This window comes from Anolis carolinensis, chromosome 3 (genome assembly GCF_035594765.1).
Source record: "Anolis carolinensis isolate JA03-04 chromosome 3, rAnoCar3.1.pri, whole genome shotgun sequence".
NCBI lineage: Eukaryota > Metazoa > Chordata > Lepidosauria > Squamata > Dactyloidae > Anolis > Anolis carolinensis.
This window is the reverse complement of record NC_085843.1, coordinates 725243-743728: the sequence shown is the minus strand read 5'-3', so window position 1 is coordinate 743728 and position 18486 is coordinate 725243. Positions and strand designations below refer to the sequence as shown.

At 43.9% G+C, this 18486-nt stretch overlaps 1 protein-coding gene across 1 annotated transcript; it reads right to left on the bottom strand.

The window, feature by feature from the left end:
* Positions 1 to 5027: 5027 nt before the first annotated feature.
* LOC134297964 (zinc finger protein 420-like) lies at positions 5028 to 16625 on the bottom strand. The gene has a single exon (XM_062977027.1). It carries the CDS (start codon positions 12303 to 12305, stop codon positions 10776 to 10778), a length of 1530 nt encoding a protein of 509 aa, XP_062833097.1. The 5' UTR covers positions 12306 to 16625; the 3' UTR covers positions 5028 to 10775.
* Positions 16626 to 18486: the final 1861 nt, after the last annotated feature.

Below are 18486 nucleotides of genomic sequence, written 5' to 3'. Positions count from 1 at the left end.
GAAACAGTGACCCCCATCAACAGTGGACCTGGACCTAACTTGGCACAGAGAAGCCCGTTGACCAAGTGAACATACTGCAGTGGTTTGTGGGAACTGGCCTTCATTTTGGGAGTTGTAGTTCACCAGCATCCAGAGAGCACTGAATGACAGATCTGGACCAAACTTGGCACACGGACTCAACACGTCCAACTGTGAATACTGCCAGGGTTTTGGGGTGATTGCCCTGAGATTCTGGAAGTTGTAGTTCTCCCTTATCCAGTAGCATGAACCAAGCCAACGACAGATCTGGACCAAACTTGGCACACAGACCCAACACGGACAATTGTGAATACTGACGGGTGTTTCGGGGAGATTGCCATGGGAATCTGGGAGTTATAGTTCACCCTTATCCAGAGAACACTGAACCCGACCAACAATGGCTCTGGACCATACTAGACACACAGAACCAACATGGCCAACAGTGAATACAGGTGGAGTTTGGGGGCGATTGTCCTTGGAAACTGGGAGCTGTGGTTCACGTTTATCCAGAGAGCACTGCCGCCAGACAATGAAGTTTCTGGACCAACTTGGCGCACGGACCCAAAATGGCTGACTTTGAATACTGGTAGAGTTAGGGGGGGACTGACCCATGATTCTGGGAATTGTAGTTCACTCACTCCAAACTGAGAATGCCTAACATCCAAAAACAAGCACTGCCCTTTTCAGATACCTGGGCACCGCCTAGTCCATAATAAAAGGGGGGCTTGTTTGGAGCTTTGCAGATATACTAGATAACTTCATGGGAAAGTGGGGAAATGTGGAGGGCCCACTAGAGTAGTGAAATACAATCGCACCCCAAATCCACAAAAGAGCCAAACAATATGGACTAAGACGCACCCTGGAAGCCTTTGAATCTCCACTGGCTTCTACTTCAGGCCAAGGCCTTGGAAATCAAACAGCAAAAGCGGAAAAATAGGACCACTGTAAGAGTCCCAAATCTATATTTTATTAAGATGTTGTCTTGGCTAATGCCGGGTGATACATTATTTTGGCCACTTGGGCTCTGAGCAACAAAGATCCAGGCAATAAACAAGGAAGTTGGGTTGTTGTATGTATTCCGGGCTGTGTGGCCATGTTCTAGAAGCATTCTCTCCTGACGTTTCACCCACATCTGTTGTAGGCACCCTCGGAGGTTGTGAGGTATGGAGAAACTCAGCAACTCTCTGCCACGGACTGTGGTGGAGGCTCCTTCTTTGGAGGCTTTTAAGCAGAGGCTGGATGGCCATCTGTCGGGGGTGCTTTGAGTGCGATTTCCTGCTTCTCAACAAGGTGGCGTTGGACTGCATGGAACACAAGGTCTCTTCCCACTCTATTATTATCTGATTCTAAGAGATTCCCAGGAGTTCGTAAATATTATAACAACAAAAACAGCAACAATTATTTGGTACAAGGATGCAGCCTGTTTGTTGTTGTTGTTGCTGCTGTTGTTGTTGTTGTCGGGGTGGTGGTGAAATATTCCTTGTTTCTGGCATCTCTGTTGCATTTCTCCCAGGTTGGGACTCCAGTAAATGCCACCTGGCCCTCCCCAGGAATCCTCTCAGGCCAAAGGCAAGGCGTCCCTTTATTTATTTGCAGTATTTATTTTCCGCCCTTCTTTCTCACCCCGAAGGGGACTCGGGGCGGATCACATTATACACACACAGGGCAAACATTCAATGCCCAAATACACATAGAACCGAGACAGAGACAGACGCAGAGGCAATTTAACCTTCTCCTGAGGGGATGTTCGATTCTGGCCACAGGGGGGAGCAGCTGCTTCATCATCCACTCTGACGGCACTTCCTCATTCCAACGTCGTAAATTAGTTAAATTTGCCTCCCCGCTTTGTAAGTGGTACCTTATTTCCTTTCCATTTCTCCGTGGGATGGATGACCTCCTTGACCACCCTCTGGCCTCTCTCGACCCCGCTGGGCCTTGGGCTTCCCTTGCTTCCCTTTTCCCTTCAGAACATGGTGGTGCCTAAGGTGGCCGTGAAGGAGGAGAAGGCCAAGCCCATGGCAGCCCCTGCCAGAGGGAGGGGCCGGGCTGTGGGGCAGGCTGGTTAGCAGCCAGCTGCAATAAATCACTCTAACTAAGAGGTCATGAGTTCAAGGCCAGCCAGTGTCGGAGTGAGCACCCGAAAATTAAAAATAAAATATAGCACCTGCTCGTTGCTGACCTAAGCAACCCGAAAGTTAGTTGCATCTATCAAGTAGGAAATTTAGGTACCACGTATATGTGGGGAGGCTAATTTAAAACACCATAAAAATCATCCAGCCACCGTTGGATTGAGGAAGTTGCCGTTGCAGTGGATGATGAAGCAGCTGCTCCCCCTGTGGCCGGAATCAAAAAAAAGCATACCCTCGGGAAGCTGGAAGCTGGAGAAGGCTTAAATTGCCTCTGCGTCTGTCTCTGTCTCTGTTCTATGTTCTATGGCATTGAATGTTTGCCTTATATGTGTACAATGTGATCCGCCCTGAGTCCCCTTCGGGGTGAGAAGGGCAGAATATAAATGCTGTATATAAATAAAATAAATAAAATTGAGCATGGAGACAGATGCCCTCCTCTCTTTCTGTGCCTAATTAGAAAAGTGGATCATTAGACAAGGGCGCAGAGCAGAGCAGAGGGAGAGCCCTGGCGCCACAAAGATCAGGCAGGAAGGTAGGCAGGCATTAAGTACAATCATAGCAGTGATAGCGGAGACCCCCGCTTTTAAACTCATCTGACCTGCGGCGGGGAGTTCCACAGATCCGGATCGCCAGCAAAGTGGGAAAGTGTTCTGACCGCAACAAATTATGATTAAATTCTTTTCATTACTTTCCCCCAGCCCTGACATTGTAACTAATCCCTAAATAAAAAGTATCCTTTCTTTTAACTTGTAATTCTCTCAAGTGGTTATTTTGTATCCCTTTTCCGACTCCTCCGCATGGGAAACTTCTCTCCTTTCCTCCACTAACCCAGCCGCCATTCAAACTCTGGCGGGAAGCCTCCCGGGCTCTCCCTGCCATTGAGTAACATGGCGGACGGAACAATTTGACCCATAACTTCATCAAAAATATTCCAAGCATGCCTATCTTTTATATCTAACCCTTTTGGAGGCTCCTGGTTCCGGGACAACCAACAGCGCCAGAATCGGTCCAGTTTAAAACGTCGAATCAGCTGACTGTCAAAAAGCCGGTTCCGATGGCTCTTTCCAGCTGCAGCCGCTCCTGGGCTTTCGCGGCTGGCGGGTTGTCTCCGCAAGAAGATGGGGTTTTTCCCAGGGCTGTTGGTGGTGGACTGGCATCTCCCCTGAGAGAGAAGTGTAGTTCCTTCAAGGACCAGCTGTGATCTCTACGGCAGCAAGAGCTCCCGGATGAATTTCTTCTGTTCATTCATTCATTTTTATGAATGACCGGATTCTTCATTCATATACTTACCTATAGTTCCATGAATCGCCGGGCTCCCAAGGATAGAAATCAACTTGAATTCTTTCACTTTATTATTTTTATGAACCTCCAAGTGCCTGAGCTGCTTATGAACTTTTCATGAACCATGAACCACATGTCTATGAACTTCCTCTATTGTCCATGAACTCTGTGCATGAATAATAATAATAATAATAATAACTTTATTTTTATACCCCGCCTCTATCTCCCCGGAGGGGACTCAGGGCGGCTTACATGGGGCCAAGCCCGAATAAAAACAGTAGCAGTATAAAACACAACAATAGACAACAACTTGCACAATAAAAAAATAAAATAAAAAAAATAAAATAAAACATTAGCCAATAAAAAACAAGAACTAATAAAAACATGGATTAAAACGGAGAGATTGTAAAAGTAGACTGGGTAAGGTGCACCATATAAATATTGTAAACACAAGGTGACTGATAAAGTGCTGCAAATTCTGGAAGTGCAAATTGGGATGGGAATAGACCCTGTGTCTATATCGAGTTGACAAAGGGAAAAGGTGCAAACCGGTACAAGAATGGCACAGATACAGATTGCTTCTGGATGAGCAATCTTTATCTAAAGGCTTGAGTAAAGAGCCAGGTTTTCAAGCTCTTTCTGAATGCTACCAGGGTGGGGGCTTGCCTGATTTCCCTGGGGAGCGAGTTCCAGAGCCGGGAAGGGGGCCACCACGGAGAAGGCCCTCTCTCTCGTCCCCACTTTGATTGATAATGAACAAAGTTCATTATCAATAATGATTATCAATAATAATCAAAGTTCATTGATAATGAACTTTGATTATATTATGAATTGTTGGTACACACACACTAAATTCCCCAAATACTCTACATGACCTTCCCCTCGGTGAATGTCTGGCATATCTTAGATATTATTTTAATTGTTACTTTAGATATCATTCCCCAGTATATTTTAATCAATGAAGGCATAGCCTGAACTCCAGTTAACCCCAAAAATTCCCGCCTTCCCTCACCCTGTATTCTGGGCTTCACACACAACAGAGGATAAACTGTCACCATAAAATTTAATCTATTTTGCATCTGCATGGCCCATAGCGAGAGATTGAGCCACCCCAGATCGGAGCAGTCCCCGGGTGACTGAATCTCATACGGTCATGTTGACCACTGACTCACCTGGACCCCTGGGGAGCCATGGGAAGGCCTCCCGCTGGTCCTGCCACCAGAACCCCATGTTATCATTGTTTGCTGTCACCTCCGCCACACCTTAGGTGTTCATGAACTGTGTACGTGCGCAAAACCCCAGACATTCCAAATGGCTCTGTTCAAAACAGCAATAATCCTAGATTATTTTAGAAGGCGCTAGCCTCAGGTAGTCACTTTGCATAAGATATCCCCAATGATTCATTTATCAAAATCCATTGTCTAGCTGACTCCCGCCTCCCCCAACCTGATTGGCCCTGACAGAGACGAAGGTTGTTCCTCATTGGCCAAGGCGCAGGGCGGGAAACCAAGCTCCCGCCTAGTGCAGCGCCCTCGACCTATCAGCAGCCAGATGGGCGGAGAGACGGGGCGGGAAATTCAAGCAGACTTCAAACTTGGAAATGTATAAAATGGCTTTATTTTCACGGAAATGTTACATCTTGCATGTCGAACTATCCCAGCTTGATGTCCTTTTCAGCTGAATCGCTTTAATAAACACTTTGACGTTTTTTCCTTCAACTTGGCAGAGCCTTTTTCTTTCGGTCTCAGGTAAATTATATTCCGGGTTATTTTATACTTTTCGGTCGGCTCGCCAAGGTTCGTTCCCTCATCTGAGAAACGGATCGGATCTCCCTCACAGGGCCGATCCATACTGAATTGCGGTTGATAACAGCGGTTGAAGGGACCCCAAAGGATGGATATCCAGGCGTTCACAGAGATCTACCAACCACCAGCACATGCTCGCTAGAATATATATTAACCTTCTGTATTCGATTTTCAAGGCACTGCTTTCACCCTGAGATTCCTCCCTCTCCATATCTCCCTGAGGAGGGGCTTTTGGGAGTTTTGTTCCAGCCCAATAAAGGATGCAGAATCAGAGCTTAAAAGTAACCCAGGATGGCAAAAAGACACCACCCAATCCCTCCCGACAGGTGGCCACCCAGGCTCTGCTTTAAAGCCTTCAGAGGAGGAAACTCCCCCGGACTCCCAGGAAGAAGCAGGTTCCAGCACTGACATTGGAAATGAGACCAGAGGGTCAAAACCTATTCAGAAGGAAAGCGCTGGGACTCGTGGTCCAAGTTTAGGCAAACAGTAAGCGTTGTTTGAGGGTGGGATATAGACTTCCAGGGAGTCTCCTTCCTTCCTTTCTGGGAGGCTTTAAAGCAGAGGCTGGATGGTCATCTGTCGGGAAGGATTGTGTGGGGAAATCTCAAAAAAAAATCCTATTTATTATGGATTACAAATACACGAGTAATCACATCCATGAAAAAGAAATTCAGTTGTTTTTAAATGTGGATTTTGTTGGAGGAATGTATTGCGTAGAGTGAAATTTCACTTATGGTTTATTTATTTATTTCCATCATTTCTATGCCGCCCTTCTCACCCGAAGGAACTCAGGGCGGCTCACAATCTGGCAAATTCAATGCCGGTATACAGCACAAAAATAAAACATAACAATTAAAAGAATCAATTTAAAATAATCCAATAAATACATTTAACACAGTACAATAAAAATACTTAATCCATTCGTCCACATAAACCTTGCACATAACCTTAATCCGGACCGAGTTAAAGCCATCACAATTCATTCATTAAACGCTTGTTCGCAAAGCCAGGTCTTCACCTTTTTTAAACCAAATGATTTGTGTGTGTGCCTACAATGCAATACAGCATTCCAGTAGTGTTAGAGTTAAATGCATAGAGAGAGAGAGAGAGAGAGAGATTGCTAGAGGGAAACAGTGTGCAGTTTCTGGATACGTAACAGGACATTGGTCACTGCTCTGGAATGCGAGTGTTGACATTCAAACTACATTCAAACTACAGGAAAGGAGATTCCACCTGAACATCAGGAAGAACTTCCTCACTGTGAGAAGGGCTGTTCGACAGTGGAACTCTCTCCCCGGGGCCGTGGTGGAGGCTCCTTCTTTGGAGGCTTTTAAGCAGAGGCTGGATGGCCATCTGTCGGGGGTGCTTTGAATGCGATTTCCTGCTTCTTAGCAGGGGGTTGGACTAGATGGCCCATGTGGTCTCTTCCAACTCTACTATTCTATGATTCTATGATTCTATGAGTTAGGAGATAGTGAGCTTCTCTCCTCGCCATCAATCTTGTTGGATGCTTAGAAGTTAGGATCTGTCCATGCTATGTAAATAGTGTAATTACTTCAATAAATATGAGAACCACTGGCTTCAGCCGACAGCAGAGAAGTGTGGATTTATGTCTGTGCATCTAAGCAGATTGCTAGATCGCTGGATGAGAAGAGAAATTGAGACTGAAGGTGATGTGTCTCAATTTAGCGCTTTCCTGACAGAATTAAGATAAGTAGAAATGAAAATCAAAGATATCCAAAAGAGGATCAATTAAAGATTTATTGAAATAATAGACAAGATGGTGAAAATAAATTATTAAAACAGTGCATGTATGTTCCACTAAACAGAAGAGTGATAATCCTATTTGAAGTATAACCATCAACTCCAGTGCAATGCGGCCAACCTTAAAAGCACCATAAACCAGGCATTAAACCCCACACTGGTCTAAAATCAGGTGAATTGGCCACACCAGTCTCATCAATTTTAACCTTTCTAAATTTCTGACCTTTTAAAAAACATTTTAAAGATAAAAAATCATTAATACCACAAAAAGAAGCAGGATTGTTATAATGCATAATGCTAAACGTATGCAGCTAAATAACCAGCTACTATGACAAAACTAAATTAGAAACGACTGTGTCACAAAAATGTGCAGATTTGATAAATGAAATATAAAATATGTGTGGGTAAGAATGAACTGAATGGAAGGGATGAATGAATAGTTTGAGCTCATAGTTTGGAGACACAATTCTAAAATATTAAGGCCTGCAATGACGAACTGCCTGCTTGCTGAACTGTAATTAAAAGCTGCGAATGAAACCTGAAATAGTTGACCTGCCTGCTAACTGTGATAAGAACTGTGGCAACGATAAGAGAAATGTTTACATCAAGTTAAGGAAATCATTACAACATTAAGAAGGAAGTCAACAAAAGGCCAACACCAATCAAGAAGAGTCAACATCTGGTCCAGGAAGCTGAGACAAAGACAAAGCCAAGATGGAAGACGTCTCGTATTCATTTACAACTTTGAAACAACAGCAGCAAAATATTGCTATATAAGTGAACTTATGACGATCCAGAAATTGTGACAGAGACGCTGAAAATGTAACCCCCGTTTGTTTGTTTATTAACCAATATAACTGTAGGCTGTTTGTGAATCCAATGTAGTTGTATGGAATCTATATGTCTGTACGTCTAAATGTTGCTTTGTAAAAGTTCTGATATTCCCTCTCACACTGAAATTGCAATAAAAGACACCTATGCTTTAAAGTTATTGAAAAGTTATTCATAACAAAACACAACAACAAAACACACACCTACATAGACAAACACATACACAAACTACACTAACAAGTAGGCCAACAGATATGGGTCTATTTTTTTCTCTTTTTTTGTATAAATTTTTAGTGTGGTATTTTTTAAAAATCCATACAATTTTCAAAATTCAGCAGTCAAGATACACGTATTATCTCCCCAGTCCCATCCCCATTCCCACTCAGAGACCCCCACCCATGACTTCTGACACCATGCCATATGGAACTAGTCTCTAACAAAACTCTATCCTTATCATTACATTAATAAATTCCTCGTGCGGCTATTTTAAAATCTATTATTCTCTTCTTTTTTTAATACCTAAAGGCAATTCCCCATTTTGTAACAAACCCTTCATTGTTTCTTCCCCTTAAACCATCGGGGAACTTGGCCATTTGGATGCACTCGAGTAATTTTCATCTCCAGTCCTTAATGAATAGTTCTTTTCCCCACTTCCGAGACTTTGCTATTGTAATGCTCGCAGCCACAAAACTTCTAATTTTGCCTTAACTAATTCTCTCTTGGAACCAGCCCAGGAGACATTTTTCTGAGTTTTTCTTGATCTTTTTAGAAATCATTTTATTAGTTTCTTTCGTCATCTTTTGTCATGCCGGGAGGAGGACAAGACACGCGGTGGCCGAGAGCACTCCAGAGTGCTCTCAGCAGCGGCATGCCTTCCTCTCTCACCTTTTTGGCCACCATGTCTGCATGCCAAGACGACAAGGAAAATAAGAGGTCCTGAGGGAAGCACCCAGGGGCCCGCATCCGGCCCCCAGGCCTTAGTTTGCCCAAACCTGATGTAAGGTCACAAGAAAGGTTAAGTACCCAGTGTCAGGGAAATCTCCCCAAAACAGCAGAGCATCCAAAACATAACCAGGATACGTAACTGAGCAGTTAGCTCACAGCAAGCAAAGGTGAAGTGTTGTGGTCGTAAAAAAGCAAAGATGCAGAGTTCAATCTTTAATGTTTCAAAAGATCTATTTACAAAAATAATAACTATATTTCTCGATAGCAAAAGATTGGGTCTGAGCTTCTCTCCAACTCCATCTCCTCTAGGGTCTAAAAGAGAGGAAAAACCTCCAAACGCTACATCTCTTCAAACACACAAAAAGCAGAGAGAGGTCTGAGTGGTTGTTGTATGTCTTTTGGGCTGTGTGGCCATGTTCCAGAAGTATTCTCTCCTAATACTTCTGGAACATGGCCACACAGCCCGAAAGACATACAACAACCCTGTGATCCCGGCCATGAAAGCCTTCGACAACACAGAGGTCTGAGTGTTAAGATGGACAAAGCAGAAAGTCTGAAACAAAGGCATGTGCCCAGAAAAGGATCTATTCTACTCCACCAATCAGGATGGAAGGAGAAGAGAGAGAAAGAGAGAACAAACAAATAGATAGATTCCAATCGACATTCAGGAGCCGGCGGAAAGGGATTCTCTCAGCCTGTTCTAAAGCTAACTGTTCCTCATTGAGGACTGCAGACTTGAGCAGTGTGGGGCTGATTTCCAACACCTAGGAATATGGATGACTAATGAAAGCAATCTATTTCAAGACAACTGTGGGAAGGCATGCAAGGAAGCCAAAATAGATCTCGAAATACGGCAAAGAATCCAATGATCCTGGTTGGGAAGACTAGCAGTGCTAAAATGATGATACGGGTCTGATTCCACAAACCTCACAGGATCTATCTGTTGGTTTTTATACTTTTTTATTCTATTCAATTTAGACAATCCTATATAAACACACACCTGCTTTTGTACCACTATTCTAATTCATAAATCTTACACTTGACATATCTCTGCTCCTATTGTTATTGAAAATGATTTAAAAGTTCCAGTGTTTCTTGAAAGTGATCCAAGATTTCTCCTTAATCAGCCAAGTCAGTTTCTCCATCTCTGCTAGTTTATGGATCTTCTTCAGTCAGTTTCCTTGAGTTGGGATAACTACAGTAGAGTCTTGCTTATCCAACGTAAACGGGCCGGCAGAACGTTGGATAAGCGAATATGTTGGATAATAAGGAGAGATTAAGGAAAAGCTTATTAAACATCAAATTAGATTATTATTTTACAAATTAAGCACCAAAACATCATGTTATACAACAAATTTGACAGAAAAAGTAGTTCAATATGCAGTAATGCTATGTAGTAATTACTGTATTTACGAATTTAGCACCAAAATATCACGATGTATTGAAAACATTGACTACAAAAATGCGTTGGATAATCCAGAACGTTGGATAAGCGAGTGTTGGATAACTGAGACTCTACTGTACTACCTTTCATCTCTGAGGATAAAGGATTCTTGCTTCAATTACATTATGTAACATGATTTTTGTTCCTGGGCTATAAATATCATTTCATAATTGGTCCTATCTTTTAATTAACATGGGAAAAGTCTATTAAACTTGCGGGACATCTTGCAGCCCAATTGGCTGTAGTTTTAGAATCGCCACTAATTCAACATAGTTTGTAGCAGCCACAAAAACAAAGTCTCTAGTGTATAACAACTATTTTCAAAGTAAGTACAACACAATTAAATAAGAAATTATACTTTCAACCAGGAACAGAAAGTTGTCAAATTTTGTTTCATAGTGTTATATTTTAGTAATCTTTCAAATGTTGTTTCTAGACTACTATCCAATGAGACACTTAATTATTTCCTCCCAGGGATGTATATGGTTTCTACAAGGTGTGAGTCCTTTGATGAGAATGGACACTTGCACTGTGAGTGAACCTTCGTCAACACTCCAGTCATTTATAGGGTTTCTCCCCAGTGTGGGTCCTTTCATGTCGCTGCAGATGGGCCCTCCGAGCGAAGCTCCATCCACACTCCAGACAAGTATAGGGTTTCTCCCCAGTGTGAGTTCTTTGATGCATATGTAAAGCTCCCCTCTGGGCAAAGCTGTGTCCACATTCTATGCATTTATAGGGCTTCTCGCCAGTATGAGTCCTTTGGTGTAAACGTAGATGTTCCCTCTGAGTAAAGCTCTGTCCACACTCCATGCATTTATGTGGCTTCTCCCCAGTATGAGTCCTTTGATGCGAATACAGACCTGCATAATAAGCAAAGCTCTGTCCACATTCGATGCATTTATGTGGTTTCTCCCCAGTGTGAGTCCTTTGATGTGAACGTAGATGTTCCCTCTGAATGAAGCTCTGTCCACATACCATACAATTGAAGGGCTTCTCCCCAGTGTGAGTTCTTTGATGTAAACGTAAATTTCCCTCCCGGGCAAAGCTCTGTCCACATTCTATGCATTTATGTGGCTTCTCCCCAGTGTGAGTCCTTTGGTGTAAACGTAGATGATGCCTCTGAGTAAAGCTCTTTCCACACTCCAGGCATTTATGTGGCTTCTCCCCAGTATGAGTCCTTTGATGTGTATGTAGGTGTCCCATCTGAGTAAAGCTCTTTCCACACTCTATGCATTTATAGGGTTTCTCCCCAGTGTGAGTCCTTCGATGTGAACACAGACCTGCATGATGAGTGAAGCTCTTTCCACACTCGAGGCATTTATAGAGTTTTTCTCCAGTATGAGTTCGTTGATGTGAATGTAGACTTGAAATCTGAGTGAAGCTTTGTCCACACTCCAGGCATGTATAGGGTTTCTCCCCTGTGTGAGTCCTTTGATGCGAATACAGACTTGTACTATAAGCAAAGCCCTTTCCACACTCCAGGCATTTATAGGGTTTTTCTCCACTGTGAATCCTTTGATGTGTATGTAGATTTGAACTCTGAGTGAAGCTCTGTCCACACTCCAGGCATGTATAAGGTTTTTCCCCTGTGTGAGTCCTTTGATGTGAATATAGACTTGCATTATGAGTAAAGCTCTTTCCACACTCCAAGCATTTATATGATTTCTGCCCAGCATGAGTTCTTTGATGTGAACGTAGACCTGAACTCTGAGCGAATCTTTGTCCACACTCCAGGCATGTATAGGGTTTCTCCCCAGTGTGTGTCCTTTGATGTGAGCGCAGATGACCTCTTTCAGTGAAGCTCTGCCCACAATCCAGGCATTTAAAGGGCTTCTCCCCAGTGTGAATTCTATGATGCATATTTAGGTGTGAGCTCTGAGAAAAGCTCTTTCCACACTCCAGGCATTTGTAGGGTTTTTCTCCACTGTGAATCCTTTGATGTGAACGTAGATGTGAACTCTGAGCAAAGCTCTTTCCACACTCCAGGCATACATAGGGTTTCTCCCCAGTGTGAGTCCTTTGATGTGCCTTCAGAGGCTGACTAAATCTCTTTCCACATTCAGTACATTTATATGCTTTCTTCTCCATGTCAACAGCGTTACATACATATAATTGCACAATTGACACTTTAGTCTTGTTCTACCCTTTCTATATTGAGTTTAAGAATTTAGCGAGAGCAGCTCCTTGGGAAGATCTTTTCCCTGAAGGACTGGTTTTCTTACTGCACTTTGGTTTCTATATTCCTTAATATCCACTAGTTGTTTTTCTCGTCATGCCAGGGATGGCTCCACAGTACCCTCATGTCCTGGTGAAGAAAGAAAAAGCAAAAGGTTGAACATGGTTTACCTTCAACATTATCTTCTTTACCCTTTATGGATCATGCCGAAAATTGAAATACAGTAGAGCCCCAGTTAACCGAAGCTCCGTATTATTCGAGGTTTATGTATCTGTGGAAGTTCCTGGGTGGGGGGAAAGAACTCTTGGGATGTGAGGCAGGGAAGGCCATTTAATGCTAATCAAGGTGATTAATTACAACATTCACACTGGCCTCCAACAGATAAGGGTTCTTCCCCAACAGCCGGGAACTTCCACAGATATATAAATCTTCCTTGCTTAGTTTCTCACATATACCTCACAACCTCTGAGGATGCCTGTCATAGATGTGGGCGAAACATCAGGAGAGACTTAGTTCAGGGTTTGTGGGTCACCTCCCTGCACAAACCAACAAAGGCGATCCCAGATTCATAAACAAGAACAAACAGATCCAATTTCATTGAACACATGTGGGAACAGAATGAGTCCTGGATCATAGATGGCTCAAGGTACGTAAAGGAAGCAAAAAAGGAAAGGAGAAAAGGACATAAAGATGGGACGGAGGAAACACAGAAGCACAAGATAATAGAAATGGTCACTGCTGCCACTAAATTTCTTACATTCCCCAAAGAAATTCTCCAGACTACCAAGGACCTGCCTTCCCACCCAGGTAATTAAAAACCACATTGACGCTTGTTGGGATGCTCACAAATGAGTCCATGTTGAACTAAGCTCAATTCAGGGCCTTTATTCCCTGGGTTAAGCCCATGATGAGACCCAAAGACAGGATCAGCTCCACCAACAAAGCCTCCTTCCTGCCAACTTCTTTCACCTTTTCCCGCTTCTCCCTTTTCTTCTTTTCCCTCCATCCAGGGGAAGAAATGCAAGCTTTTCATACAGGGCTATAGGAATGTGTTTGCAGAAACTCAAGCAACAGATCACCATGTGGGGAAGAACGGGCATCTGCTCTATGCAACCCCCCTATAGAAGCCGCCACACAAATGCCTCACAGAACATGGGTGAAACAAAGAGGAAAGCGGGAGGAGATAAGTCGCTATCCCCACCACCCTCCCCGGCAGACTAAATAAAAACAAGATCTAGCAGTCAAGCCAGGCAAAGAGAATCACAAAACTGGAAGCTGTGGAGAAAGTCTTCCCTGGGTGCCTTTTGGAAGAGGTCTACAAGGGGTCTCCGAATGTTATCATTTGATTCTATAAGGCTTTCCTGATTTGGGCCACATCTAGGCTGTAGAATGAATGCAGAATGACTTTATAGAATTACTAGCTTTACCCGGCCACACGTTGCTGTGGATTATGCTTTCAGAGTGCTGCTCTTTATTTACTGTCCTGATTTTAGAGATTATATTGTTCTGTATTATTATATCACAGTAATTATTTATAATCTTATATTATCTGCTTAGAACTGGATTATATGAGGCCCCTTCTACACAGCTGTATAAAATGCACACTGAAGTGGATTATATGGCAGTGTGGAGTCCAGATAATCCAGTTCAAAGCAGATAACTGGCAGCACTTTATGAAACCTGTCCCCACTGGGTTGCTTTTAATTTCTCTGATTTTATCTGCTTGGATTTTAATGTATTTGTCCATTATTTTATTTTGTGTATTGTTGGAATGTTTTAAGTTTATGTTAAATATGTTGTCGTTGTTCGGGCTTGTCCCTGTTGTGAGCCGCCCCGAGTCCCTTCGGGGAGATGGGGTGGGATATAAAAATAAAGTTTATTATTATTATTAATATTATTATTATTATTATTATTATTATTATTATTATTATATAAAATTATAAATGGGTTATATAGCTGTATGGAAGGGCCATATACTGTAATCCAGTTAAAATCAGATAATCTGTATCTTATAGGCAGTGTGGAAGAGGCCAAGTGAGGCCTAACTCTGCCTGTCCCCTGGCCTGAGTGGGTTGCTAGGAGACCAAGCGGGCGGAGCTTAGCCTTCTAACTGGCAGCAATTGGATAAAAACAATTCTTCCTCTCCCTCTAATTAGGACTTTATTTTTGTTTTCTTTTTGTTGTATGAACGTAGAGGCATGGATGACGAGTTGTGCTGCCAAGTTTAGTGTTTCTGGGGTGTGTAGTTTTGTTGTTTTGTCCTAGGCCGAAATTTCATTACCCTTTTATATATATAGATAGAGTCATAGAATCACAGAGTTGGAAGAGACCTGGTGGGCCCTCCAGTCCCATTCTGCCAAGAAGCAGGAAAATCGCCTTCAAAGCACCCCTGATAGATGGCCATCCAGCTTCTGTTTAAAAGCCTTCAAAGAAGGAGCCTCCACCAGTCTGGGGCAGAGAGTTCCACTGCTGAACAGCTCTCTCCATGAGGAAGTTCTTCCTAATGTTCCGGTGGAATCTCCTTTTCTGTAGTTTCAAGCCATTTTTCCAGCAACTTCCCATCACACCAGCTAGCTTCTAAAGTCTATCAGTAGGTGTAGGTTTAAGACATCCTGTGATTATTCACATATTTCATTCAGTGCTATTATTCACATGCTTCATGTGGGCAGATTTATGCCAGACGGGGCAGGCAGACTCAACCATACTCAATTGAGGAAGACAAGGACAGGGCTGACAGAACTGTAGAACCATAGAGTTGGAAGAGACCTCCTGGCCCGTCCAGTCTAACCACCTGCCAAGAAGGAGGAAAATCACATTCAAAGTACCCCCAAGAGATGGCCATACAGCCTCTGTTTAAAAGCCTTCAAAAAAGGATCATCCACCGCAGTCTGGGGCAGGGGTGGTCTTCTTCTCCCCCTTCCCTTCTTGGTCTGAAGCCAGGCCCCTCCCCCCCCCAGGAGCAGACCTCTCCCCACAACAGCCTCCTTTGGGGCCCCTCCCTCAGGCCTCCCTCCCCACCCCCTCCTCAGGAAATGGGGAGGGATAGACACAGCAAGGTCAGGAGGAAGGCCTTCTTCTATCTTGTTTTCCGGGCCCAATTCAAGGTGCAGGTGATCACCTACAAAGCCCTAAACGGTTTGGGACCCACCTACCTTAGAGACCGCATCTCCCCCTATGAACCTGCACGATCTCTTCGCTCTTCGGGGGAGGCCCTCCTCTCGCTCCCACCACCTTCGCAGTTGCGGCTGGTGGGGACGAGAGAGAGGGCCTTCTCCGCTGTGGCCCCCCGCCCGCCTCTGGAACTCACTCCCGAGGGAGATTAGACAGACCCCCACCCTCCTTGCCTTTCGAAAAAGCCTTAAAACCTGGCTTTTCAGAGGGCCTTCGACAATTAATTTTTGGGGGTTGATTTGTCTGCCCATTTAATTTAATTAGAGAGTGTTCTGCCATGATTATTGATACCTTGCTGAATACTTCTGCCACGAAGCTACAGAAGCCCTCTATTTCGGCCTAGAACTGTTTTATCTCCTTGTTTTTAACATGTGATGTATGTATTGATTTTATGACTGCTTTTCATGTTTGATTTTACAATGTGTAATTTGTCACTGTTTTTATTACTGTTGTGAGCCGCCCCGAGTCCCCTCGGGGAGATGGGGCGGGATATAAGAATAAATTTATTATTATTGTTGTTGTTATTATTATTATTATTATCTATGGATGATGTTTCTGTTGGATTATGGTTGTATGTGTATGAAATATAAATCAAGTGTTTTCTGCTGTTGAGCAAGAGTGTATTTTTCAGTAATGAAACAGTTAACAGCAGGCTAGTTTTGACTGACAGCCTGTTGTGATTGCTATGACCTATCAGGCATGACTTCCGGCCTTTGGGGGTCGGAACTTCTTCCGGACTGAGGAATGTGTTTTATCTTATCTGTTGAGTTCGGCGTGAGCATTCGCTGAAGATGGACTATGAATGCTATGCTCTGAAGCCGAGAAATGCAACTGTAAATAGTAATGTAAATAAAGTTTAACAACAGTTGATTTTCAACTGACCCCTTCGCCTGCTGGAGTGTTTGTTGACCAGTGCTGATTCTCTGCATGGGAAGACAGTCTGGAGAAGGAGGTGAGACAGGGATGATGAGTTTTGGAACCCACTCTACACGGCAACCAGCTCACCGTCGTCACCCCTGACAGTTTCCTTCTGTGCCTTTTCTGGGGCCCTTCCACAAAGCCATACAATCCAGAATATCAAGGCAGAAAATCCTACAAGATCTGCTTTGAACGGGGATATCTGTAAGGTTCTCTTCTTCCAGTTGTGCTGTGGGTTAAGTCTTCCCAGAAGAAAGCACCAAGACACACGCTGGGTAGATTCAAACAGGTTTATTGTACGGAATACCAGAATCTTCTCTGTAGCCCATTTATATAGGGACTCTCACATACCAGAGAGTAATTGAGGTTTTATGGCAGGCCAGTTTTATGGCTGGCATCTGTTCTTTCTCAGCGTTTGCTCTGTGTCCGGAGATGTCATAAGATCGGAAATCACGACAATATCTGAGTCCACACTGCCATGTATTCCAGTTCATGGTAGATAATATGGGATTTTATTCAGTTGTGTGGAAGGGGCCCTAGAGCCAGAAGAGACCTCCATTCAAGGCAAGAAATGGGGAGGAATAGATACAGCAAGGTGAGGAGGAGGAGGAAGGCCTTCTGCTATCCATGGGTGGCGTTTCCTTCCGTGTCTTTCTCACTTGAACCCCCAAATTGGGATAAAGGCTGATCTTCAGAACAAGCTCTGCTCCTCCAGGGCCCTCACCTGGGCCTCTCTTTCTTTCCTCTTCAAGAGAGATAGACCGATCCAGTCAATTCCAGCCATTCCTTAGGCCTTTGGGACCCCAAGAGAGGGAAGGAGGGGGGTCTCACCCCAGGAGGAAGGTCCCCCTCCCTCTACAAGGCAACTCCTGTCTCCCTGTGGGCCCCCCTCTCTCCCTCTCTCCCAGGATCTGAGCTGCTGGGGCTTCTCACCCAAAATAGAAATGTCTTTGACAGACGCCTGTGGCCGGGCCCACTCTCGTCCGCCTCGCATCGAACTGGGGGGACTTTGCTGGAGACCAGGCCCCTCCCCATCTCCCCTCCCAAGAGTTTTCTCTGGTCTGCCCAAGGCAGCCTCCCTCCCTCCCGCTGACCCTTCCTTCCCTTTCCTTGTGTCTGCATATGTTTATTTATTTATTATTTACAGATTCTATATTCTGCCCTTCTCACTCTGAAGGGGACTCAGGGCAGATCACAATGTACATATATATACATGGCAAACATTCAATGCCATTAGACATACGACACACATAGACAAAGACACAGAGGCTATTTAACATTTTCCAGCTTCATGAGGGTATGCCTGATTCCGGTCACAGGGGGAGCTGCAGCTTCATCATCCACTGTGACACCGAGTCCTTGATGGAGTACTTCCCTCATTTTTCCGCACACATCCTGCTGGACATTTTTATGGTGACATAATTTAGTTAAATTAGCCTCCCCACCTAAGGAGTTCCTAAATTTTTTACTTGACAGATGTAACTGTCTTTCGGGTTGCTTAGGTAAATAACAAGCTAGGCTATTTAATGGTTGGGCACTCAATCCAACCGGGGCTGGCTTCGAACTCATGGCCTCTTGGTCAGTAGTGATTTATTGCAGCTGGCTACTAACCAGCTGCGCCACAGCCTGGCCTTATGTTCTCAAATGTTATGAGCTGCATCAGTCCAGCATGGAAACGCACAGCATCTATTATTTATTTACTGCATTTCTATACCACTTTCCTCACTCCAGGGGTGACTCAAAGTGGTTTCCAACATAATGGCAAAAGTCAATGCCAAACATAAATGTCTAACCATGTGATTCCAATCAATGGAATCAAAATCAAACTAAGGAATGGAATCAGAATCCAATCTGTTGTCATGAGCACCCCCAAATGTCCTCTCTGGTCCATTACAAATCCGTCTCCCTGGTATTAGAGAGACCCTCAGGGAAATGAAATGGGAAGGAGTAGAGCGCAGATGGCAGAACACTGGGCTTTGATGTGACAAGACATGACATAGGGGA